At 48.0% G+C, this 26,230-nt stretch overlaps 2 protein-coding genes across 4 annotated transcripts; both read right to left on the reverse strand.

Annotated features, from left to right (window-relative positions):
• Window positions 1-13: 13 nt before the first annotated feature.
• PRRT3 (proline rich transmembrane protein 3) lies at window positions 14-4,153 on the reverse strand. Its single transcript, XM_031609697.2, has 4 exons — window positions 3,546-4,153; window positions 2,253-3,191; window positions 2,039-2,179; window positions 14-1,759 (listed from the first exon to the last, which is right to left on the reverse strand). The coding sequence occupies exons 2-4, from the start codon at window positions 3,169-3,171 to the stop codon at window positions 78-80; spliced, it is 2,742 nt and encodes a 913-aa protein (XP_031465557.2). The 5' UTR covers window positions 3,172-3,191; window positions 3,546-4,153; the 3' UTR covers window positions 14-77.
• A 361-nt stretch (window positions 4,154-4,514) lies between these two features.
• IHO1 (interactor of HORMAD1 1) lies at window positions 4,515-26,006 on the reverse strand. 3 transcript variants are annotated; one of them, XM_090148290.1, is made up of 8 exons: window positions 25,635-26,006; window positions 24,384-24,461; window positions 16,843-16,996; window positions 15,419-15,576; window positions 13,636-13,684; window positions 12,896-12,983; window positions 7,604-7,707; window positions 4,515-7,100 (listed from the first exon to the last, which is right to left on the reverse strand). In XM_090148290.1, the coding sequence occupies exons 2-8, from the start codon at window positions 24,437-24,439 to the stop codon at window positions 5,859-5,861; spliced, it is 1,851 nt and encodes a 616-aa protein (XP_090004416.1). In that variant the 5' UTR covers window positions 24,440-24,461; window positions 25,635-26,006; the 3' UTR covers window positions 4,515-5,858. The 3 variants fall into 3 exon arrangements, with proteins under 3 accessions (XP_090004416.1, XP_090004414.1, XP_090004415.1); XM_090148288.1 differs by having other exon boundaries at window positions 24,869-26,006; XM_090148289.1 differs by lacking the exon at window positions 25,635-26,006 and adding an exon at window positions 24,550-24,932.
• Between the last annotated feature and the right edge of the window lie 224 nt (window positions 26,007-26,230).

Consider the following 26,230-nt stretch of genomic DNA (forward strand, 5'->3'; position numbering starts at 1 on the left):
TATTTCTCTTTTTTTGGCACAAACGGAGCTGGCTGAGGGTCACAGCAGGAGGGGATGTGGCTGTGCGAGGTGACACCTCAGAGCTCAATGGTGTCGCTGGAGAGGCTGCGGGCGTCCACCTGCCTGCTGAGCGCCAGGAAGCTGCGCCGCGCCTCGGGCTCGGAGCCTGGGGGCTGCAGGGCCGGGGGGGTCTCCTGGTGGGCCAGCAGCTGCGCCCGGCTGGGCGCCTCCTCCAGCGGCAAGCTGTCGGGCGAGGACAGGCCGTGCCGCCACGGGTTCCAGCTGATCTTCAGCGAGAAGCTCTCCATGGAGCTGACGGACACATCGGCCTCTCCGCGGGGCAGCTCGGTCAGGGAGCTGCAGCGCGCCATGCCGGTTTGGGGCTCAAAGGTGCGGATGGAGGCGCCGGAGCCGCGGCGCGGCCGCCCGAACAGCCCCTCGCGCAGCAGGTGCCGGCGGCACAGCGCCTGGTCGATGCTGCGCCGCAGGTCGATGGGGGACGGCGGGCGGAAGACCAGTTCCCCCAGCGAGGCCGAGGAGCCGTGCTCGCGGATGGCTGCCACCGCCACGTTGGGGCACTTGGGGCTGAGGCCCGGTGTCCCCGCAGCCACGGCTGCGTTGCTGTCCTTCAGCGCCCGCAGCGGGAGCTGCTCGGCCGGGTTGCGGATGAGGCTCTTGGAGATGTCTCCGGTGGGCGCGTGCTCGTAGCAGTTGTTGGGGTATTCGGGCGCTTGGGCCTTGCGCCCGGCGCAGAAGTACCGCACCGCTTTGGCCCAGCACGAATGCCCCGCGGCCTCCTCCCTCCGTCCCCGCCACAGCGGTTCGGCCGCCCCCAGCAGCACCGCCAGCCCTACGCCCGCCTCTCCCACCCGCATCCATCCCATTGCCGCCCAGCAGGGCCACCCGCAGCGCCCGGCCGGGCCCACGCCGCCCCGCAGCCACGCGGCGCTGAGCAGCTGCAGCGCGCAGCACGGCACCCCCAGCAGCCCCGCCGCCAGCAGCGCCCGCGCCCCGCATCGCAGCCCCTCGCGGCGGGACCCCCGCCAGCCGCCCCGCAGCCCCCCCAGCAGCAGCAGTGTGGCGAACACGCAGCCCACCCCGTGCAGCGCTAACCCCGTGCCTAAACCCCATCGTGGCCACAGCAGGTCGGCCGCCACGGGGGCCAGGCACTGCAGCACGGCCGTCACCCCGAGTGCGGGCAGCCCCCCCAGGGAGGGGGGCAGCAGGCAGAGCTGTGCCATGCGCTGCAGGCGGCCCAGCAGCAGAGCGAAGGCTCCCACCAGCAGCGTGAAGGGCACGGAGCAGAGCAGCAGCATGCAGCGGGGCGGCAGCCGGCCCCGCGCCCCATAGGGGTCCAGCAGCAGGAAGGTGCCCCGCAGCAGGCTGGCGGCCAGCAGCAGCCCCATAGTGCCCAGCAGTAGGGCGCATTGGGGTGGGCGCTGCAGGATGGTACCCCCCAGCCCCACTATGCAGCCCAACGCCAGCAGCAGGCACAGCGCGGCCCCCACGTAGGCGTGCACGGCCCAGGCGATGCGAAGGGGACGGCGTAGCTCAGCCCAGCCCGCTGCTGTCGTGTTGGAGTTCCCAGCAGCACACGAAGCCCCCGTACAGATGCTGGGCTCTGTGGGGGGCTTGCTGGGCTCCAGCTTCATGGGACGCCATGGGGCACGCTGTGTTGTCACCCACACCACTCCATGCTGCCACGTGGCTGAGGGCACTGCGGTGCTGCTGGCGGCAGGGGGCTGCGTCCCTGTGGTGTCTGCAGGTAGAGAGGGGGTGGTTCATTAGTGGGGTTCCCCATATGTGGGTCTATTGTGATGGCCACAGTCGAGTGCACTGTCTCTGACCCCACAGGGAAGCCCCCTCCTGCCTGGCTCTAACTGCGATAATCCCTATAGGCAGTAGATTAGGGCCATCGCCTGGCACAATCCTGATTGAAGGTGGCACCTCAGCCCAAGATAGCTGCCATCCCCTCGCCCAGCTGGTGGTCACCCCCCGGACCCCATGCTGGGACGGTGCTTGTCCAAGCGCAGCTCACCTGAGCGCCTGGTGCTGGACGGTGTCCCTGCTGTGGGGCGCACTGTGGGCATGGCAACCTCAGTGGCATTGGGGATGCTGCCGTGCCCCACAGCACCCCGGACTCGCTGCGGGGAGCCAATGTCTTGCTCAGGGAGCAGCCCTGTGAGAGAGAGGACAGCTGGCACCCAGGGCTCAGTCACTGTGGGGTGTCCGTGCACCTTGCCAGCTCCTACCTGTAAAAGGGGTGCCAGGGGGGGACGTGCTGGAGGTGGGCGGTGGTGTGATGCTGGTGCTGACGGTGGGTTGGGGGTCCCGCAGTCTTGTTGACCTGGCAGGTGCCACATCCCCGGTGGTGGCATTGCTGAGTGGGGCTCTGCGTGTGCTCCTCTGATGTGCAGGCAGCAGCCAGGTCCAGGTCTCAGCCCTCACCTCCTGTGCCATCTTGGGTGACAGTTCGCGGGATGGGGCTCTGTGCTCCCCGAGGGTGGAGGCAGGGGCAGTGCTGAGGTGACCCCATAGTCCCTGCTTGCTGCTGCCCGCAGCTGCTGGCTGTCCCCAGGTGTGCATGGCTGCTGTCACTGCTCCAGTCCCCACTGCTGGCTTTGGGGTCAGAGCAATGGTGGACATGGTTGGCTGAGGGCTGGGAGTGCTGCCTGGCAGAGATGCACTTTGCTCAGATGGGAGCGTCCTTTGACCTGCCCAGGGTGGCCCTGTGTCCATGGGCACCTGGGGGGATGGCATCCCTGGTGTGGAGCTGTGAGGCAGCTCTGTTTTCCCCCTGGGGCTGTCCTGGCCTTCAGCCTCTTGTCCTTGCCAGGTGATGAAGGACTCCTCCACCACAGCCAGGGTTGTGTCACCTGCCAGGCTTGTCCCCGTCACCCGAGGTGTCCTGGTGACAGTGCCCATCTGTGGCAGTTGAGACCAGTGCACGGGGCTGCCACCTCTCCAATGCTGACTCTCGATGTTCCCAGCACCACTCAGCTCCCCTGATGCATCCCAGGCTGGGGGTGTCCCCAGGTGTCCCCAGGATGGGACATGCAGGGGTACCCTGCCCTGCTGTGATGTCTCATCTGGGGTCAGTGCCTCCTGGGCCGTGGTGGAGACCCTGTCAGCCAGGAGCAGTGCCCAGGTGATGAGCCACACTGCAGCCATGGTGAGCCTTCACCTTCACCCTGCGGGGACAGGGGGTTGGTGAATGGGAGTGACACTGCCTGGGGGTGGGGGCTGTCCCTGTTTCCCTGCACTGGGGCCTGTGCCCAGCTGTGCCCCATCCCGGGTGGCTCCTGGCTGCATCCCAGCTGGGCCTATTCCCGGTGTCCCCGGTGCCAATAGCCCGCGTTCCCAACGCTCCCATTTGCAGCGGCCCTGGTGCCGGCAGTCTGCATCCCCAGCGTCCCCATCCCCGGTGCGGATGCTCCATGGTGCCTGTGCTGCCCGCCCACAGCATCCCCGGCGTCCCCGTTCCCGGTGTCCCCATCCCCCGTGTCCCCGGTACCGGCAGCCCCTCTCCGCCGCGCTCCGTTCACCTTGCCGCGTCCCCGGCTGCCTTCCGCCGCCCGCCGCAGCCCGGGGAGGCCCCGAAGCCCGTACCGCCGCAGCCCCCGCTGACCTGCCGCTGCCGGTGCGGGCCGGGCTCTGCGGTGGAGCGGGAGGCGGCGGCAGGCGGTCACGCGCCGCTCCGAGCCGCGGGCACCCGCACCGGGAACCCGCCCGGCACTGGGGCGGGAGGGGCGGTGCGGTGCGATGCGGTGCGGCGGGGCAGGGACGAGTCTCCATAGGGGATGCTCGAGCGGGGCAGGCAGCGAAGGCAGCCTTGTGCCGGTGGTACCCAAATCTGGGGGTGATGCTGCGTCCCGGCGGCCCCCCGCACCCGTGGGGCTGCGTTACCGTGCGGGGCGCCGTCCCCAAAAGGTGCCCCCAAGAGGCGAAGGGTGGCACCGGCACCCCCTGCCCGCTGCCACTGCAGCACCGCTGCGCCGAGCGCAGGGCCGCGGAATTTGGGCAATGCCGGCCCCACAAAGGCAGCAGGCAGGCGGCTGATCCCGGGATTAGCGGTGGGGAGGCTGCGGGGGGAGCGGAGCAGTGCCGGCCTCACTCTACGCACGGGCGGGCTGTGCCTTCTGCACCCCCATATCTCAGCCGCCTCGGCTCCTCCGGCTCCGCGCAGCTCCCGCATCCCCGTGCCGCCGGCGCTTCCTGCCCGGTGACTCAGGGCCATCTCCGCAGTGCGTGTGCGTGTCTGTGTCCAGTGCCACCTGGGTGCCACCGCACCCCAGCGCATCACCCCCACATCCCCACGGAGGCGGCCAGCACGGGAGGAGCACCGCTCACTGCTCTGCATCCCAAAATGTTGCTCACGACCCCTCCGTGCCCGTGGGGTCCCCAGCACAACCCCGCTGCACTTAGGCCTGGGGGTGTGCCGTCCTTGGGGCTCGCAGCAGAGGTCCCTCCAAGCTCAGCAGTGTGCTGCCAGGCTGGCAGCAGTGCAGAATGGAGAGCACCAAGTCCTCCTATCCCCAAAACGTGTGAGAACCTCAGCCCCCCACAGCGAGTTTTACCCACTGCAAATTGCTGCACTCTGGGGAGAACAGCTGCAGAAGGGAAATGTAAAAGGAAGAAGGGCTATGGGCAGCTGTCACGCTGTCTGTTCACCTGCTGAAATGGGATATCACCTCTCCTGAAAAGAAAAAAAAACACCAGTACAGAGAAATGAGACATTTGCAAAGAAACAACGGGTTTATTAAAGCCAGACAAACGATCCCAGCCTTCCCCTGCAGGATGAGAGCACTGCGCCTTGTGGGTTCGTGGCAATAGACCGCTTGTGTCAATATTGAAACGCTTCTTTCACCAGCTGCAGCTCAGATCAAAGATCAAAAGGGCAAAAATATTTGAAGCTGTGGAAACAGATCCATGGCTGGTGACCCAGCAAGATCTGCTCTGTTTGCTCCTGGGGTTGCCGAGGGCTCAAGCTGCCATGTATCCCAGGCTGGTGGTGAGGTGGTCCCTTCTCACTCAACATCTGCACAACTGGGATGACCCTGAGCCAAAGAACTACATCTAAAAGATGAGAAGTATCCATCAGATACTGAAGGTGTTGAATTTCAACTTTGCTCCTTTGGGCTTCTGTCTGAGAGTCATCTTTGAAAAGTTTAAGATGGACACGTCCTTTATTCATGAAGATAGACATGAGACTACTATGACAGAAACTAAACAACATCCTGAATTTCCTGAAACAAAGTTCAGCCTCAAGGGAGAAGAAGCACAGCAGTCCATGCACTGGGTTTCTGGGACTTTGCTTTCCTCAGCCGAGCCTGTATCCACCCAAAGCTCAGAAACAGCTCTTGGGGCAAGTCTTAACCTTAGCAAAACCAGCCAGAAAAAGACCCCTACTTTCTAGGGAGCCAAAAGTCAGAACTTTCAGGCATAGAAACCAAAACAGAGACTACGAATAAGAAAGGAGTGAAAGCCTCCAGCTACAAAGACGTTATTAGAGGTGTAGGGCGGAAAGTCTCAGCTGAGTGCAGGCACTTCTCTGCTGCATGAACACAACAGTAAACAGAGCCCAGGGCACTTCTATTGGGGGGTAAAATAACACAGACCCAGGCAGCTTTCCAAGCTTCAGATCCTACGCTGTCCCTGAAGATGGATGTGAGCAGGCAGTGACATGCTTGGGCGCCAGGCAGGAGCCCTGTCTGTTTTCAAGGGGCTGTGCTCACACTCAGCCCTTCTCAGCAATCCCAACAGGAGCTCCCAACATCAGCTGCAGGAGACTAAACAGGAGGAATAAACAGCAGTAGAGACAGCCATGTCTGCACAGGAGGCTTTGAAAATGAAACCCCTCAATCTGAATAATCACTATCAAAAACTAGGGAGCAACATTCTGTGCCCTGCACGTTGCCAGGACATGGGTTGGTGGAGCCTGAGGAGCAGCTCTCCTGTTTTTCACCTGTTCTGCACAGGGAGAACAGACTTTCCTGGGGAGAGGAATCCCAGAAATCCCTTCTCACACTGGAGACTATCACTCTTTTTTTGTTTTCCAAACTTCTCTTTCTTTGGTCTGCAAGTTGGAGCATGCTTTTATTGGAGCACGGCACTGGCAGGAAACTCCTTGTAAGCCTGGGCTGAGCACTGCTGAGCATCTGTTGATGGGGAGCTGCAGAAACTGGGTTAGAGCTTGCTAAACTGAGAGCAACTGTATATCTGGGAAAGGAATTTTTTCTTGTGCTTCCCAACCCGATAATCCTGTTTGCTCTTACTTGCTTCAGCCCACCGTCAGCACACCTGGCGAGCTCCCCTTTTCTCTTGCCAGGGTATGTTTTCTTCCTCTCCATTACTTTATTCCAGGGGATCCTTCCCAGCTTCAGCTTTGCTTTGTTCCCTACGGCTATGTTCTCCAGCTCCTGGTCTGTGGACGAGCTCCCATCTCTTTGCCCAGACATGTTGCTTTGCACAAAGAGATGGCACGCTTGAGGCTGTCTCTGTTGCAATGGTGTCATGGGTTTAAATCCTCCGGTACCTCTGCGGATTGCCTTCCTCAGAGGAGTGACTGGGGATATCTCCTGCAGTACGGGAATGTGCTTCTTCCGACCATCCCCCAGAAACTGGCTGTTAGCACTGCATGCACACGGATGGTGAGAGCAGCTCTGTGCTACCAAAGCAGATTCCACCTCCCCGCCATACACAGCTGTAGCAACGGGGCTGACTTTGCTTTCAGAAGGTGTATTGAGGCCACCCCGAGGTGTCACGTCCCCAGTGACTCTGTGCTGCTTCCCCGCAGCAGACAGACCCAAGGAGCTGCAGCCCCCCATACCATGGTAGCACAGCCAGTGTGCTTTCTGCTGATGTGGGGCACAGTCCTGGCATGTGCCAGGCGAGGTCTGGGAGGAGTTATCCACCGTCCTGGGGGGGACTTTGGCACTGGTTATGAAGGTCTGCAGCTCAGCTAAGGCACTGGGGAGCTTCAGGGAGCGTAATTCTTCACACAGTTTCAGGTGGTTGTCACTGAGCTGAACTGGCAGTGACTCCAGTCCCTCCTTCAGCTGCAGGACACTGGATTTCACATCCAAAATCTCCACATCTTTCTGGGGGAGCAGTGAGCAGAAGCAGTAAACAATGCATTACAAAGTACAATAATAAGATTCAAAGAGGAAACTTTGGTACCATGTATCAGTGAGACACTTTAAGTTAAGACCCAATCTTAGCGATTTGTACCACTCTATGTGAAACGTATTTATTGTGACCCAAAAGTGGGCATGCACTGCACCATCTCCAGCAAGGGCATGTGACAGAGCAAGAAAGCAGTGCTTCACCATGTGCCTGCCACCACAGGGCACTGTTGGGCTCCCTTCTCTCTGACCACAATTCCATCAGCGCTGACAACACTGTGTACAGGCTCCTGGGTAAGCATCAGCTAGTATGTGGTTCAGAATTTGCATTTTAATATGCTTTCCCCATTCATTACAATAGAAACGGTCTACTTTGTAAGCCTCTGTCTGAAGATAATTTAATATTCAGTTAATATTTTGAAGAAATTGGAGAAATTCGGAATGAAGATTCAGAATAAAAGATTAATTTCCCCACTTACAGCCGCCAGCCTCCTCTCCATCTCCAGCAGTGCCTGCTCCATTTGGCTTTTATCTTCCAGGGCTTTCAGCACCACGTCACTGTGACTTTGAAGAGCATCTTGCACTAAACAGGCAAATCAATAAAAAACACATTTGGTCTTTCATTTGTAAATGTGAATAAAGCACTATCAATACTATTGCTACTTCTGCCACAGCTTGGCATGAAATACTTCACTGTGCTATGCAACCACAGCTGAGCTCTCCCCAAGCACCAAACAATGAACAGTGGGGTACATGCTTAATGCAAAGCACTTGGAATTTATAAGATGCTGAGTACAGGCCAAATCTCATTTACTGTGCTCTATTAATATGGCAGCTGGAGATGAAAGGCTGCGTGAAGCTGGAACACTTGGTTAGCTCAGTGCAAGGAAGTCTGAGGTAAACAAAGATTGCACTGGGAGAGGGACCACAATGTGCCTGGTTTACAGTTTACATGGAGGGGGGAAGATCCTTAGCAATCTTATAGAATCATAGAATCATTCAGGTTGGAAAAGACCTCTGTGATCATCCAGTCCAACTGTCCACCCATCACCAATGCTGCCCATTAACCATGTCCTTTGGTAACACATCTTCCCTTTCCTTGAACCCCTCCAGGGACAGTGACTTCACCACTCCCTGTGCAGCCTGTGCCAGCACATCTTTCTGGGAAGAAATTCTTCCTAATATCCAAATGAAGTATTCCTTTAAAACCATAAATGATGAAACAGAGGAAGAGATGCTTTCTAACCATGTCTGCTCTTCCCTTTGAACAGCATAGGAAGGTGTGGATGCGTGGCTGGGGCAGAGCACTCACTGGTTCTCCCAAAACAGGATGCAGGGCCCTCCTAAAACAAAGTGTTCCCAAGCCAGCTGGGTGGGATAACCAAAACTTAGGAGTCCTGGAATGCTGCTGTGTGCCCAAGAGAAAGATCAGTGCAGAGTGACGTTCCAACAAGTGGCTGCAAGAGCTCTGCAGTTAATTAATCCTCTTTTCCTGCAGATCCAATACGTTTGATTGACTGTGGTGTCTGCAGAGCTGAGAGCCCTGCTGAAGAGGTTCCTGCACATGGTGTATTTATATCAGCTCCTCAGGGCAGCTCCTCTCACCCCAGGGATGCTGTTTCCCTGCTGCAGCACCGCACGGTGCTCAGCATCACTTCTTCTCCTGCCCTGCTATTTTCATTAAGCTTGTGGGGACTTAATTATCTTGGTGGCTCTGCCCTTCTGTCAAACTTGTGATGGAATTGGCCAGAGTTAAAAACTATTAAGGAGAGACGGGCAGAAGGGATCGTACATGCTTAGGTTCGTGTAAAAACAGAGACTTTTGAAAAGGTACATTTGGAAGGGAGAAAAGAATGAGATGTGAGCAATTATGGGCTGGCAGGTTTGTTCTCATGCTGCCCAAGGTTTTAACTAGACTTTAAAGGAAAGAGCAGTCAAAGATATGGAGGAAAATGGAACAAAACAGAACAAGACTTCATGAAAGGCAGATTGTGCCTGACTAATGCAATACTCGATGATAAGAGAGGTGAGTTGTTAGACAAAGGCAAATGCAGTGGCCTTTGTGTAGATTCAAACAAAGCTTTTCATTGGAAATCATGTCATACAAGAAAAACTGTGAGGTGCATAAAGGCTCTGAAGAGTGGTGGCAGAAGGGGGCAAACTCACGGACCAGTCCTGCAGGAACCTGCCTCGGTGAGCTGGGTGCAGGTGAGGCAGTGGGCAGGCAGCAGGTGACACAAGGCTGTGTGCTGGGTCACAGAGCAGTGAGGTACGGCTTGTGCAGTGGGTTTGTAATGATGGAAGAGGTCTTTTCAGTGGCTCCTTTCAGAGTCTGTATCTCCCTGGTTAGACCCAAGTGCTACTTGCACTATGTTTCTGGGAGGCTGCTGGCCCCCTGCAGGCCTGCAGCCCCACTGAGGGGAGGAAGGCAGCAACAACTGAGCGAAGAAAGCCCCTCACGTCACTCCAACCCATTCCAGCTGTACACAAGGAAGGCTTACCTCAGCTTGATGCTCTTCCCCATATGTTTTCTTTTAATTCTGAATTATTTTTAAAGCTTTCTGATTTCCCCTGTCTATTTGTTCTTCAGTGTGGTATCCTCGGTTTAAAAATAGCATTGCATCCTCTGGGCTTGTGATCTGTACATACGTTTGACTCAGCACAGCATGCTGCGGGCAGGCTCCCAACAGCCTTTGGAACGCGCTCCATTTGTACATGTAGGAGTGTTCTGCAGAAAAACCTCAGTACGGAGGAGGGGCACTTTCCTCCCCCGCTGCCTTCTGCACCAAGGAGCGTTCAGACTTGTCAAACATTATTAAACACAACAGAAATGGGTGTTGATCTACGCTGAGAAAAAAAAGGCATTGAGATGGCTGAGGTATATCAGATCGAGGATCCTGCTAGTCAAACCTCTTGGCTTTGAAAAAGATCAAGAACAGCTGCCTCAGAGAAAGTCTTCTTCAAATAAACCCTGCAGTGGATGGTTATTGAATAACTCAATCATAGAGGAAAAATCTTTACTCAGTTAATGAGTGGATTATGCACGGGCTTGTGCCTCTCTTCAGGTATTTCACTCCAAGCCAAACAGCTTTTTCCAACCTGGAATGTTGCTATGGTTGGGTTTGCTATACCATTGTCTTTGAATGCTGCTGGTTTGCATTAATAACATAAGGAATGTGAAATCCATCAGGAGAGAGAATGCTGCAGGTCCTCAGGGTGGGCAGTAGGTGAGCCCGTCCAGTAAGCCCACCCTGCTGCCCAGTGCTGGGTTTTGTCAGAGATTTGCATTGGCTTGTACCTCTCTAAGGGAAATATTGCCCATTATTCACCATCTTTGCTGGCAGGAGGGGCAGACTGTCAGCAGTGTGCTCACTGGGAAGATGCAAAGAAGTGTTGCAGAGGATACGGCTGCTGTGAGTTGTCACAGCTGGAAATGACAGATACCAGAAAAGCAAGGCAGTTCAGAGGGGGCTGAGCTGTGAATATGAGGATTTGTATATATATGTATAAGAAAGCTTTGATATAAATGTGAGTATATAAATGAAAATGAGGAAAATAAAAAAAGAAATGAGTTACAGCGGTTGAGACCAGAAAGAGCGAGCAAATGGTAAGCCAGCAAGTCAACCAGAGAAACTCTTTACAAGGCAGAACTGAGAACACAGGTCTGCTTCCTTCTTTACATCCCAGTGCACAGCACACTGAGATGTGTGCAAGGAACAGAGCAGCTGTGCTTCTCTGAAGGCTGCTCAGGCAAATGCTATCTCACTGATGGTGCCAGACGCAGCTCTATCCGCTGTGCATGCACATATGAACAAATGCACAAAAGAGAACAGTTTTTATCTCATTGCAAAGAGCATGCTAGCACAACAGCATTTGGAAGGATATTTTGAAAAATATTTTCTGTTTTCTTCTCACACTGTGGCTATGTAGACTCTGCCAAATGTACGTGCTGCTCACTGCTGTAAACGAGGCCTGTGACACTCCTGAAATGCTTCTAATGAGAATGGACTTAATTTCAAGTGATTTCTTTACTTTGCAGCATTGTTTGAATGCCCTGTTGTACAACTTGTGTCTCTGAAGAGAGCCTCGTCATCTTCTGCATTCAGCTCCTCACGTCAAATCCTCAGCCACCAATTGCTTAACACCTCTACCATGTCACCCACATCCCACGGTACTGTATCATCAACCACTGCTATTCAGTGCTTCATTGGCTCTGAATTTAGTTCTTTGTCAGCTGAGTTTAGGAATTTTAGATGGCTTTTTTGAAGGAATTACCTCAGCTGGGATCTTTTCAAGGCACAAGTGTGGGCATTTATGTGGTGGGAACTTAATTATCCATCACCGTGACACCAGTCAAATGGCAGTGTTTATCAGCAATTAACCAGTGACAGATGAACCTCCCAGAAATATAAAAAGAACAACATTGTGGAGTGTGTGATGATTTTCATTATATATTCAACATTCTGCAGCATGATACATTACAGAAAGTGCCAATTTCTCTTTTCAATTGCTTTGAAAATCTAGCAGCAGGCACCTCTGGGAGGTTTCTCATTTCATTCAAGGCACAGTTATTTAAAATGGTTATGGAGAAAAAACAGGGCAGATGAGCAAATGGCAGAGAAGGACGAGGGGGATTCATGAGCAATAGATTTAATTTTCAGTGCCATGACAACAGTTTCTGTGCTAGAGGTGTATGAAATTAGGCAAAGTCCTGCCTCAGAGTGGACAAGCTGAGACACTGAAGCAACTAGGGGATGGGCAAACGCAAATAGGAAGCTTGCTGTGCTGGCCAAAGCAGACAGATTCTTGCTTACATTGAGGCCACACAAAGAGCACTTGCCAAGCACAGCAAGGGAGTGTTCTTGCCCCAACAAGATTGATATTTTGAACACATGTGCTACCACAGCCTTGTGAAAAATGCATCAGACTCTACTCCTCTTGCCTGAGAGGGCTGTGTTGATTTAAAGGGCAACTGTCAAAGCTATGCATCTTAGAAGCCACATTTTGCTGCACAGATAAGATTTGACTGCTTTTGTGAAGGTCTTTTCCACTGAACTCAAAAGGTATATCACACGTTTTGTACATGTTTTGAAGCCGATTCCTTGTTCTTGCACAGAGCACAGTCCCAACACAGTGCTGATAAAAAATAATGGCACAATTAAAAATTACTCTACTCTCAAAAGCTCAGATCTAAGTCAAATTAGAAACAATTTCAGCAGTCTCCCTCAGTAAAGACTGCTGTGACTAGTACTTGCTGTTCACAAGAATTTTACATTATTAGCTTTTCTGGAAGATCATCCTTTCATCACAGTACAAGTGCACCTCATGACTTGCTTTTCACCTAAGAAGAATAGTACCAGAGACAGAAAACTGCAAACTACAGTGAAAACTTGAGAAAACCTTAAAACCTGGATGTGGAAACATAGGATATAAGTATCAACAGTATTTTTAGTGAGTACTTCATTAGTGTATCAGATAAAGCCTAAAAATGTTTGAGGAGATCACAAAACCATAGAGGTGCCTTTATCTATACACATATGGTGTCTGACCATACAGCACCTAAATTCTTTGACAGAAGAGAGCAGAGAAAGGGTAAGTATAACAAGAATGGAAAAACCAAACCCATGCTGTGACTGTGAGCCCTTCTTGGCTCTTCACCCTTACGAGGAGCAGCTGTGAATGGCATGAGTCACCTATTTCAGCCCAGCTTGGAGACATTCAGTAGTTTGACTGTGCCCTCTGCTGTTAACAGAAGCACTGAAGGGACTCACGTGTCTTGGAAATGGTCTCCAGGTGAACAGAAATTGATTTGTTTCTTGAATTGAACTCTTTTTCAATCTTGTCCAAGCATGCTTGCAGCTGTAAGAGTGAAGGTAAGTGAGAAAATTATACGTTGTCTTTTATTTGTTTGCAAAAATGCAGCCTTAAAAGCCACAGAATATTGGGCAACTGTCACTTCAAACAGTTTGTTCATCCATTGGTTGCAACCCCAAAAGAGACCTGGAATGGCTCAAAAGACAAGTGAAGGATTGCAGAAGTCTTAAGTTATTTTATGATAAATATATTAATCTGTTAAAAAAAAAAAAAAAAAAAAAACACTAATGATAACAGTTAAATTATTTATAAAAATTAGGGGGGAGAAGAGACTTTCACCTTCAGACTGTGATTCTACAGTGGATTACTTGTTCCTGAGAGAAAGGTACTGTCTTCAGGCAGAAGGAAAGAAGCTTTTGTATTTGCAGACAGCCATTGCAGCCTGTTCTTGCTCCCAAGCCCCAGAGAAATTCCATTGCTGACTCTGAGGCAAGGCCCTATGGCCTGTAACCCTAAGGATTGGCCACAAAGAGCATGGTATGTGCAAAAGCATTGACATTTGTTGGTCTGAGTATTTGTGTGCTCACAGCAAACAGTAAGCTAAGTCAAATATCAGTGAAGAAAGTGAGAGAAGATGAATGTTGAGTAGCATTTCTAATTCTTCCTTCTCCTGAGCTCTGAATTTGAATTAACTTACCCCTTGAAGCCTGTCATTGATGCTGGAAATAAAGGTGCTTAGCACTTCTCTAAAATGAAAAAAACAAAAGACAGAGCAGTTTATACTTGCTGTGTTTCTGGCTTTTAAGACAGACATGTAAGCTACTGAAGTAGTCAGAAATTGAAAATATCGCAGTAAAAAGAAAAGTTTATATATATATACACATATACATCACACACATGTATATACTTTTTTTTTTTTTTTTTTTTTTTTTTTTTTTTTTTTTTAACTCTCCTCATCTTGGCCCAGCATTTCTGCCTCTCATGGAAGTTCCAGGCCTGTTTGCACATCTGCATGTTGGCTGCTGGGTGCTGTTGCTGTGCTGTCTGGTCCAGAAGGACCCAGTCTGGGTGGAGGTGACGTGCCAGTTGCTGAGATACATACATATTATATTTGGGCTAAAATAGTTGTGCAGGAAAATAGGGAAAAGCTGCAGCATCAACAAAGGAAGAACATACAGCACAAATCCTTTTCTCCTGAGATTACGCCTGTGGTTTCTGTTATCCATCCTTTGGAGTGGAGTGAGCCTATCAAGAACCAGGCTATATTCATGATTAACCTATCAAGCCAAAATGCACGGAGTGTTGCTAAGCACAGTGCCAGCCTATTTCCTCTCTGGAGTTTTGGGTCATTTTAAATTGATCATTTAGTCATCCAAATTACAGCAATCAAAAAGGTGGAGGCCAGGTAGAGTGTAACAGTGAGAAGTAGGCCGCTGGAATTCTTTTCAGCTTTATGATAAGAATAAGTTCATTTTGATCATCAAACATGCAGGAGATACAAATGGATAAATTATTATTATTATTTTTTTTTTAAGAGATAATACAGCCACTTCTATAAGCATGCTTCAAATCTGAGATGCATCTGTAGTATGGAAAGAAGCATAATTAATTTAAAGAAGAAGTAGAGGATAATTAAGATTTCTGTCTAAACATTTAAAAATGTATGTTCATTCCTCACAATTCGGTTACAAATACAAAAATCCTCCACTTTTCCAATAAGCACCAGAGCATCACATTTTTGCAGTATCAGAATCACAGTGCCTGTTGCAGAAGAGAAGGAGATGTGCAGTCTGATCTGATTAAAGGCTTTTAAGAAAAATGTGTTTCACTTTGAATGTTACTTTACAAAATGTACAGAATGAAGAATTATTTATGGGTGTGCTGGGAGCTTGCCATCTTTCATTTCTGAGATTGAAAATATTGGCTTAATCCTTAAGTCCTAGAGGTCTGACAGCTACATTTAATTCTTAATGCTTGACAGAGGGCTCATCATCAAATTACACGTGTGTTATAAAAAACACACAAAAATCCTGTATACAAGAAAAATTCTAGGGGTTTGTGCAGGTTTACGTTACAATCATGACATCTTCCTCTGCACACAAGTGTACTTGGCTTTCTCCTCACCTGTCTCAAAGGTAAATGTCACACCAGGAGTCCCTTTGATCAGTCCCAATACATTTTTTACAACCACAGGCTTTCACAGAGAATCAACACAGGAGAAAAAAACCAACAAACCCCTGCTGACTAGAGAAAGAAGACAAAGGTAAATTCAGGTTATAGTTTTGTTGTTCCTTGTGGCTTATGGCTGGAAGCGTTATGCAACTCTCACTGCAAATAAACCCTATTCTCTTATCCTGCTACTCTCTGCAATGAGAGATTATCTAAAACCTGAAATATGCAGCTATGCCATATATAACTTTTAAAGAGGAGCTGCAGGGAGTGATAACAGACTTCACAGGAAGTTTGCAGTGGGTACATACCGATCGTATTTGTCCTTTATTTTGTTGTTATTCGCTTTGAAATTTTCCAGGACTCTCTTCCCTTGTCCTGCACCAAAATTAAGCAACCCTTTTTCTCTTGTATCTTCATCAAATAGCTGTGGTTTTGCTTGGTATTTGGTAAAAATACTGGGCTCGCTCTGTTGCACAAAAAAAAAAAAAAAGAAAAAAAAAGAAAAAAGAAAAAATGTTGAGGTATAAAAATAATCAGAATGTTAATTAGCAAAGACCATTTGTGTACCAAGTACTTTTTAGAGGTATGGTTCACAGTGATTGGATGTTACAGATTGGATGAGGATGTTGAAGTGTCATGAGGTTATTGCTCACTGAGTCTGTCCTGTTAGATGGACTCAATGGGTTGATGATTGGACTGGATGATCTTAGTGGTCTTTTCCAACCTTAACGGTTTTATGATTGTGTGGCTCCCAGTGGAACTGAAACCCAACCTGAATTTCTTCAAACTTGGGCTTTTTTCCTCATCCTGACTCTTTTCAGTTGATTGCAGTCATCAGGTGCATTGATATTTTTCCCTGCATGCTTAACACACAGACTATAAAATTATTTCAGGGAGCTCCCTGTACATTAATCTACAGAAAATCCTATTGAATTTCCTGCTAGGTGACAGGCTTTGCTGCCAAGCATCATCAGACTGTAGCTCAGTTTTTCACACGTTTCAATGCTCTTTCATCTTGAAGAGTGAATTTTCTTTCCTGCATCTGATGAAAAGCTACACAGTTAAAGGACAAGCTCTTCAGCAAAGTGCAGGGGACAGCGGATAGGATCTGGGACTGAATGGCTGCCTAGGGCTATGGAGCTGGCATGACTGTTTTTTTCTAATCTTTGCTCCCAGGTGTCTTTATTTGGATCTGGCACTATCTGCTAGTGGTGCAGGAGCTATTTTAGTGAGGCTGGTAACATCAGAAGCCACGTGCTACAGGAAGAACATTTTGAGCATAGAAGCTTTTCATCCATGAGCATTCAGGGATCTGCTGCAACAACAGTACTGAAAGGTAACTTTCTGTCAGTGGAACTGAACACTTCTGAATACCTCTGTTGCTCTTGTGGAAAGCTAATCACAATTAACACAGAACTGTTCAAAGAATAGATGACATATTCTACTTTACCTAGGGAGTCTAAAGACTTTAGCTTGAGACTAACTTCATGTTATGTTGGTAATCAAAAAGAATCAAAGAAAATAATGCTTATCTCAATAATGATCATTGATTAGAAATGATAGTTGTTTTAGCTAACCGGGCTGCTGTCTAGTTGCTGTAAATGTATGCTTTTCTTTCTGTATCAGAAGGTAACTGGATTTGGTGAACGTTAGTGCCTATTTCAGTATTCACCGCTAATTTTGGATGGTGGCTGTGTGCCTGGGCAGGGCTGAAGGAGGGAGCAAAACTCACGTCCTGGGAGTTGTGCTGGCCCACAATACCCAGCTCCAACGGTGCTGCTGACTGCACATTCTCTGGGCAGAACTGGGAGCCGAAGAGCACCTGGGAGTCACTCAGACTTGAGTAGTCACTCAGAGCGCTGCTGCGGGCAAAGAGCTTGTTTGGCCTGAAATGGAGTAGAGAGGATTGTGAATATGAATAGCAAATAAATAGGCAGTGTATGGCTGGACACGTAGATCTGATTGTTAGAAATATTTCAAATGTAATGACACTACTCAAAAGATGTATTGCTGCCTTTGGTGCTGTTTCTCAGTAGCAGTAGATGAAATCTGTTCTTCTACTCCATCCAACTGTGTCACTGTGCATAGACTTACCCCAGCCTACCCACAAGAACAAAAATCTCACCATATAACATCCTAAAATGGGTCAAGGAAGAAACAAGAAAGGGAGGAATAATTGCATGCACTGGTACAGGTTTGGGGATGAGCTGCTGGAGAGGAGCTCTGCAGAGAGGGACCTGGGTGTCCTGGTGGATGACAGGTTGGCCGTGAGCCAGCAGTGTGCACTTGTGGCCAAAAAGGCCAATGGCATTCTGGGGTGCATCAAAAAGAGCGTGGCCAGCAGGTCGAGGGAGGTGATCCTCCCCCTCTACTCTGCCCTGGTAAGGCCTCATCTGGAGTTCTGTACAAAAAAGATGGGGATCTCTTGGAAGGAGTCCAGCGGAGGGACACAAAGATGGTGAAGGGCCTGGAGCATCTCCCCTATGAAGAAAGGCTGAGTGAACTGGGTCTGTTTAGCCTTGAGAAGACTGAGAGGGGACCTGATCCAGGTCTATAAATATCTAAGGTGTGGGGGCCAGAGTGACGAGGCCAGACTGTTTTCAGCAGTGTGTGGAGACAGGACAAGGGGAAACGGCCAGGAATTGCAGCATGGGAAGTTCCGCACAAATGTGTGCAAGAACTTCTTTACGGTGAGGTGACGGAGCACTGGAACAGGCTGCCCAGGGAGGCTGTGGAGTCTCCTTCTCTGGAGATATTCAAGACCTGCCTGGATGCCTACTTGTGCGACCTGGTGTAGGGAGCCTGCTTTGGCAGGGGGGTTGGGCTCGAGGATCTCTGGAGGTCCCTTCCGACCCCTATGATTCTGTGAAACAAACTGAATTAGTTCAAAGCAAAATGTTTGCTAATAAATCACAAAGGCTTTCTTCTGATCAAGCCTGGCAAAACAAGGATAAACAAACTGAGAATTACAGATCAAAATTAATGATGTAGGCTCTTAGGCAGGGTTTTCCTTCTATATCAAATCGTATAACCAAAGGAAAAAAAGAACAGGAGACTAATTTTTGTTTCTAACAAAAGATCATCACCCCAGCATTTATTAGCAGTGACGTCTTCAGTTAATCTCCACTTTTGGAAGGAGCCCAAACATCATACATACAACAGAGAGAGTGTTTAGTGGGAGTCTGCTCAGCCTCCTTCATATAGCAATGTTGGTGACAATATCATTTTAATGCTTTTGGCTTTGAGCTCACTGTGTACTCTGAGCTGCAGGACTTTGGCTAGCAATGTAAGTATCACATCTCCTGCACTGTTTTTCTAAACCCATCCATCTTTTAGCTGAAAAAACTCCTCCTTAGTTTGAGGAAGGGTTTTTATGATCTTTGTATATTGACAGTAAAGCACTTAGTTCCATAATCCCCTTTCAAAGTGTCTGGTACAGTAACTGGAGCATATCACATCCTGTAACCTGCTCCTCTGCTCAGAGTCCCTTTGCATTACCTAACGTCTGAATTACAAGATTCCAATACAAAGAGTTCTATTGCTGACATTCTGAGGAGCTCAGAGGACTTTATGAGCCATGTAACTCCCCAGGCTCACTCTGTGCTGATGCTATGACCAAAGAAGGCTATTGGCAGCCCTGAAGCCTCATTTTTCTGTTTTAAGTCTGCTCTCTTGGTGGTCAGTTTAGGAATGATGACACTTTTTGCAAACTATGGGGGGAGATGAAACAGATGCCTCTTGGAGCACATTCACTCCCCTGAGCAGCGGAGTTCTTTCTCCCCTGCTTAGCACTGCTGGCAATGAATTTACTAATGAGGCCATCTGGACAAGGCATCAGCCTGGCCACACGTGGCCCAGAACTCTCTGTGATGGTGAAATCAGACAACCACCTGACTGTTTCCTTCAGGATGCCAGAGCTTCGTGGATGTATGATCTGCTCTAAATATAAACCCTTCTTTATAAACAGCAAGAAAACATCCCAGCCATTTAATCCTGGTTAGCAGTCCCTCTTAGGTGATGCAGTAGTTTATCTCCAGAGAACTTTCAGCCTTCTGCTAAAATGAGCCATTCCTGTGCTGTTGGTGCATTTGTGCCAGAAGCTCTCCTAAACCACTACTGTATGCATTCAAAGGAAGGAAAGATTTAGATTTGTAAGATAGGCACCATCACAAGCTCCTGTCAGCTCCAGAATTGCTAAATCGTACTCTGTTGACCAATTGAATGGTTTCTTCTTCTCACCTAACTTTACACAAGGTACTGTGATATTGGCAACCCCGACATTTAATATGAGCATGACCTAAAAAATCTGCAGCCCTCTGCATAGCTGGGGGGTCAGCTGGTCCTCTGCTGTCTCAGTTTCATTGCCACCAATGGGAATTCCTCCTCGCTGTCCCTCAAGATAAGTTGGATCTTTTTGGAGCTTCTTGCTTGTTCCCGAGTTGCAGTTAGCACATCCAAATACTTCAGCATGGCCACACACAAACATATCACCTTTCGTTTAAAGGTTCTGCCTTGCCCCAAAATAGCTGTCAGATGTAACACACAGGGACATGTAGCGTGCAGTAAATCTTCTCTTCTTGTGTTCTCTAGATGTTTCTAGAATTGCCATGCCAAATCTTATAAATTGTCCTAGGCCTTATTGGTCTGTGAAAACAATTTTAATTCTGTTATTGGGTCCAACACCAAATGCTAAGAGTCAGCTGGAAAAGCAAACAGTCTTCTACAGTTTCCAAAGCAACATTTATCTGTGGTGCTGCTGGGATTGTATTTAGCCCATCATCCACACCAAACCCGTGCCAATGTCCCTCCTCTTACACAGCTCTGTGGGTGAAGCTCACTTACGCTTCCTGACATATTTAAAGTGCAGTGCTTTCCTGAAGAGATCTTTCTGTCCTGACAGTAATCTCAAGTAGTATCAGTGCAGTACTGTTCCTTTCCTCCTGCTTTCCATCCAAAAACCTACCTGCCCTTTCTGCTCCCTCTCATTTAGCAGTTAGGACTGCATCACAACAAATCCAACTGAAGAGCTCCGAGCTGCTTTTCACCTGCCCTTCCTCACAGCTTTAGTCTGTATCTGTAGGAACTGTCTGTATCTGTAGGAACTGTCTCTATCTCTGCCGTGCTGCTCTTGTTGTTACTTTTTGCTGCCTGCCAAAGTGTTCATCAAACAAGCAAGGATCAGCATTTGCTTTGGTGCAGAGAAGGGACTTCAGCATCCAGAGGCTTGGAGGAGTTTAAATCTGTGATTCTGTGAAATCAAGGAGGTTTAACTGCTGTTTCTTCTCCCAGCCATCTACCATCTCTGCTGGAGACTGCCAAAGCATAACATTATTTTTCTGTTCTCTATCCTTTGGAACTCAGTGACCTGCTTGCTGCAAATCATTTGTTTCATTTCTGCATTCATATCCTAAAAGGAATTTCTACAAAGAGATTTTGGCAGTGACCCCAACGCATTAACCACAACAGGATCTCTTACAGCCGCTGCCTCCAGCTTCCAGGTATCAGGCTGAAAGTCTTTCTGCTCTTGCTTTAATTCTTCAAGGTCATTTTTACTTTCTACGAGCAACTCCATTATTCATTCTAATGTGATTCAATACCACCCAAACATTCCTCACCTTGGAAACCGTGTCGGTTCTTTTGTCCTAAGCGAGGAGCCAGCAGGCAGAGATTGCTGCGGCACAGCCGCGTTTACGTACACATTTATTCTTGGCCATATTAGGAATTAGACCTCTGGAGACAGTTTTTGTCCCCCACTCTGAAGCTGTCTTCCAGTCTGCAGAGTCCTGTAAGGCTCAGGATTTTTTTTTGAGTCGCTCTCTCAGTCATTGTCTTGTCTATCTCCGTCATTTTCTGCTAATTCTTGGACATTAAGGTGACTTCAGAATTTGTGGTTCTGCTATATGGAATAGAATTTAATGAAATAATGGGTTGAATGAGGCTGTTAAACTCTGAAGTCTTTTCTCAAAGCAGAAATATGCCATGGAGAATAAATGGTACAAGTGGACTTCATGTTATGGCATCTTTTTTTTAATTTAATATTTCTCTTCGGTATTTTCATAATGTCTTGGCCTTACCCACTCTCTGGCTTTCTGCTCCTGATGCCTTTTGAAATTGGTTTATTAGTAGTTATTATGCCTTTAGCAAGTTACTGCTTTTCATGTGGAACAAGAAAATTATGGTAACTTCAATTTAAAATTATAATACATTGCTTCCCATTTTTACATTTTTAATGCTCTTTAATTTCTTAAAGGGTGCCTTCTCATTTTCTTTACCATGCTATTTAACCGTGTCAGTCTGGTACTGGTCCTGTTCACTCTGCTCTGATAGCTGCTCTGCATTTGTTCTGTGTTTCAGCTCAAGGTCTAAATAATCTCTATGCCTCAGGCGAACCTACAGCCCTTTCTGTCACCCCTTTAAATTCCTTTCTAACAAGCTTCTTTATTTCTACGTCAATTTCTTTTTGGAAATTAAACATTTCTGTAGTGGATTTTTGGCTCCTGTTTCTCCTGCAGAGATGCTGACTCCAGTTCATTACTGTCACTTCTATGGCAGTACAACAAGAATAATGGAGTGGTGCTCTAAATGAGGGTCTTGTGCCCAACCCAGGACCAAGGCAAGATGTGATTCTTCCCTGGGAGTTCTCTCACTGAGCAGGTCTTAATGGTGCTGAAAATCTGGTTTCAGCACTGTGACTACCCAGTTGATAGAAGGCTAATTGAAGCATTGCTGCTTTTGTGACCACTGTGCTCAGATGCCCTGTGATCTTCCTCCTTGTGCCCTTCTGGCCAGGCAGTCAGCAGTGCAGCTCTAATGCGACACATTCCCTAATTGTGTCTGGCATTTCAATCCCCCAGAATTGTGTTGCTTGTTGGTACACTTAAATTGACTCTTAGCTTTCTCCACAGCATAGCTGTCACTTTATCAGCATGACCTCTTCTTACCTTCTCAAATAATTGGCACCCTGATATTACAGTGTCCAACTAGATAATCTTCCTTCTGATGAGTCTGTAGGATCTCTACTATGCCAATATTCACATATAAGAACAGGTAAAGTGGGGACTTTGGCTCCCCCATCCTATTTCTCAGGCTGCCAGCAGTTGCAGACGAGAACACGCATGCTTGATGGATTATGAATCAAACCCCAAGTCCCCGGTCTGTTCTGAGGTGCAGGCAGAAAGGAAGTACAAGAGGTAACAGTGCAGAGCAATGTTGGGCTTCTGCAGAAACTCTGTTCTGGCCTTATTACATCACTGGAGTCCTGTATTACTCATGGACCTGGTGGCAGCTGCTCTCAGAAGTAACACTTTTCCTCAAACGTGAAAAGAACTAACACATTGAGGCATACCCTGTCAATATTATCTGTTGATTTTATGTTTCATCTTAGAAGCTTTCTGAAAGGCAGTACTATGCAGTCTGTGTATCATATCCTGCTGTAGTGAGAAAAGGATCTAGTAACAGGAGAAGTGAGCTGGGAGAAGTCGTTAACACCTTTTCTCATATCTCAGTTTTATGCACACACTATTAACTTTTTTTTTCCTTTAAAAGAATTTAATTTGCCTTCTGAGTTCTCCTTTTAACTGCTCTAAAAGCTCAGCTTCATTCTCAGTATTGTTTCATGCTCTGCTTGACCCTCTCAACTCACTTGCAGGAAAAGTGAAGTGCTGAGGAGAAGGTGTTAAAATCTTGTCTGTGTTTCAATTGTGTGTTATTAGATTAGTTAAGAGGGAAGGCTTTAATAAAAGCAAAAAAAAAAAAAGGTACCAAGAAGACAATAGAATGATGCAATGCATATTTATAAAGGCTAAATCATGACAGGTATAAACATACTTTTCTCTGAATTGGGTCCTCTTTGACCCCTACATCTGTGCAAAACTCAATTAATTCATACCTATGCGACAAGTACTTTTATAATGGGAAAGGTACCTGCTATTATATTTTCATTATCATCCATCATCATTGTAACATCAGGCCACATCGGAGACACTATGACTAAAACTGTGAATTTGAACAGTTAGTTATATAAGTGGTTATTTAACTACCAGAGGATCAGAGGACAAAATTAATCAATTAGCTTCTCCAGAGTTAAATGAGGGATAAATCTGGCACTGCTTTTAAGCCAAGTGATGCAAAGGCTGATACTCTGCTGTTTATTTAAAAAAAAAAAAAAAAAAAAGAAGAAAAAAAAAAAGGCATGTTTTATACATTTGTTCTCTAGATGTTCAATACAAATAATAGTTGTTATTTCATTATATATTGTAGATGTGGGGAGTTATAGCTGCTCTTTGACTTCTACTGGGGAAAAAAATCATCCATGTGTATAAATGCAGTATATGGAATAATTTTAGAGTTACATAACGTGTAATGATATTGCAAATCATGATTCATTCTATCTATCTTCTATGCAAGGCAAGAAGGGAGCATTTAACTTATCTAATTAGACATGTTGCATAAGATAGGCCATAGGACTCTCCTGAATAAATCCCTGCTCGAAGCACAGAATAGCTTTCAGCAGAGCATCCAGTGTTGATTTTAAAATTCCCTACAATGGTAAATCTATCACAGTACTTAGTAAGCTGAGAGTAATGTAGACAGAAACAGAGTAGGTTTATCAGCCATAATTCAGCAGACCATGATTAACCACAGATTAATTTTAGGCATATTTCTTATCATTCCTGCAGTCATTCCCTGCTTTGGCAGTACAGTGACTGTAATTATGGCAGTTTCTCCAACAATTTCCGGAAGAAAGGAGCTATAACAAAAAAAAAAAAAGGTGGTAACTCCTGTTCCAGCTTATATCCTCCTAGCTTATATCCCTTATATCCCTTGCAAAGATCCTGCCTGTTCCTATCCTAGGCCAAGCCAAGGGAACAGTCTGAAAGCCACCAAAAAGCTGGGCATAGGGCAGGCACAGCAGATGTTCCTCTTTCCATATTTCACTCTATTATACCACAGTATATTCAACTCAGGCAATATAACCTGCTGCTCACCATGATCCCTCCACTTATATGTCCTGAATTCAAGTAAGTGGATCACTAAAATGTTTTTAATTTGAGTAAATGCTCTTAAACACTCAAAATGTTGCCAGTCCCAGGAATGCTTTATGTTAGCAGTGCAAGACCTCCAAACTATTTGGTACTCTAACCTATTACACGTCAGGAAGGAGCTTTTTTTGAATTTATAACTCCCTCATCATCTTAATTCCTCAGAGAGGCTGTTGTACTTAAAGGCTCTGATGGCTGCAGTGTGATGGGTGTGAAAACGCACGGCACTTACCCAGAGGCTGTGGGAGTGCTGAGCATCTCCTTGATATTCCAAACGTTGAAATTCATTTTTTTCCCCCCTCAAGATTAACTGTTAGAAAGGAAAAATACAAGAGCTATTGATCCTGCATACAGCCACCTGTGGGGCTGCTGGCTGCACTGCAATGGCAGCAGCCAACCTGCAGTCTGGTCACCCTGCAGCCGGTGTGTTTTTGGGGCTGGGGTGAGAAATGCCTCCCCTGGGCTCTGTCCCCAGGAAACTCATGTACTGCCTGAGCCAGGGGCAGTTTGTGAGCGTTGCAGAGTTAAGGCTCCCTTGGGACACAGCACAGCTGCTGCAAGGGGAGCACGGCCCAGCGTGGGGCCTAGTGAGGCCTGGTCAACATGGCTGCCACGGCCAACATGGCTGCCACGGCCGGTGTGGCTGCTGGAGCTGGGCCTGCAGGCTCCTCACAGAGCTGGGTTCTCTCAGGCTGTCCCCACACAGGCGGGACCCACCCCAGTGCTGTGTGCAGGAGGTGCTTGAGCCTGGGGACCCTTGGCTGTCTGTGCAGCACACTGGGGCGCTTCATGCCCAAGGGCTGTGCAGTCTCCAGTGTCAACAGCACTCTCGGAAATGCAGAACGGCTTAATTTTACTTGCTAGTCTGACAGAAATAACCCATGATCTAAACGTGCCCTGCAGAAAAACTCTCAAATATGGTTTCTCTGGAATTTTTATGCTCCTTGTCTTCAGGAATGGAAAATGGGCACGCTTGCTTGCCTATTTTTTCCCCCTTTAACTCAAGGCAATTTTAATGCCTGTTAAGCTGTTTGTTTGCAAGTTCTGAAGGTGCTCCATAAGCAACGAACTGCTGCAGAAATAAAGCTGCTTTTAATTTGAAGATTGATTAGAGGGGTTCATCACATCTCCTTCAAGCCCCTCTTGCCTGGAGGGAAGTTTTAGCATTAATACAGCCTGGAGCTCTGAGGTGTCAAAACAATAACTATGCTGTGTTTCCTTAACAAATCCTGAAGAACTGAAGCCTTGACTTAAAGAATTACAGACTTTTACCCTTCACAAACATTTTGGAGCAGCTCTAATGCATTGTTTTTGCTCGTAATAACAGGGCTGTCTGTATAAATAGCTCAAATTTATCTCCATGACTTGTTAACTCTTGCCTGTGCGATGATTCAGTGGTAGGAAGCTTTTCTAGGACTGAAGCAGAGGCTGTGCTCCCACTGCACTAATATGATAGTCGACCACCTAAGGATGGAAGCCCAACCTTCCTCTAGAGAACACTGCTGCAGGGATATCCATGGTTATGGCACCATTTGAGTAAAGGAAGGCTTTGGTCTGGTGCTGTGCTTTGTACAGCTTGGGTGTGCAGGCCAATGCCCAGTGCTGCTATTGCTGTGTTGAGGTCCACTGTGGTCCTGCATCATAAACAGTGTTTTTCCATCTTTTTATTGGAAAATCTAGAACTGCATTCATAGGAGCCCACTGGGCCTTCTACCCATTGCAGCACTGTTATTTGGAAAGGATTTGCTGGCACTTTGTGCATGAGCTATAGGATTCAGCGCGTTATTTTAAGTTATTATGCAGAGCAATTCATGTTTCTGATGTGGCTGGAGCTTTCTGGTTTGAGTGTCTACCAAATTTGTGGTATATGATAAATGAGATTTTGTATTCCTTCTCTCCTGACAACAGAAAGAAATTTCTATAAGAAAACACATTTTTTTAATTATAGGTTTGACAGCTAGCTCCAGTCCCAGTCTCCCTCATCCATAACGCAGCTCTGTGGAGATCAGAAGTGTTGCCAGGTGCTGGCTTGTAGAATTCCTTCTATCTGGAGTAACAGACTGTGCTTCTAGCATTAGG

Source organism: Phasianus colchicus, chromosome 11, assembly GCF_987193195.1.
Source record: "Phasianus colchicus chromosome 11, bPhaCol1.hap1.1, whole genome shotgun sequence".
Classification (NCBI taxonomy): domain Eukaryota; kingdom Metazoa; phylum Chordata; class Aves; order Galliformes; family Phasianidae; genus Phasianus; species Phasianus colchicus.

Coding starts and splice junctions, on each gene's coding strand:
- PRRT3 (XM_031609697.2), bottom strand. CDS start 3,171: ATGGCTGCAGTGTGGCTCATCACCTGGGCACTGCTCCTGGCTGACAGG. Junction 2,180..2,252: donor CCCTGGCACCCCTTTTACAG/GTAGGAGCTGGC, acceptor TCTCTCTCACAG/GGCTGCTCCCTGAGCAAGAC. Junction 1,760..2,038: donor GTCCAGCACCAGGCGCTCAG/GTGAGCTGCGCT, acceptor CTCTACCTGCAG/ACACCACAGGGACGCAGCCC.
- IHO1 (XM_090148290.1), bottom strand. CDS start 24,439: ATGAATTTCAACGTTTGGAATATCAAGGAGATGCTCAGCACTCCCACA. Junction 16,997..24,383: donor AGCACTCCCACAGCCTCTGG/GTAAGTGCCGTG, acceptor ACTCCATTTCAG/GCCAAACAAGCTCTTTGCCC. Junction 13,685..15,418: donor ATAAAGGACAAATACGATCG/GTATGTACCCAC, acceptor TTTTCATTTTAG/AGAAGTGCTAAGCACCTTTA.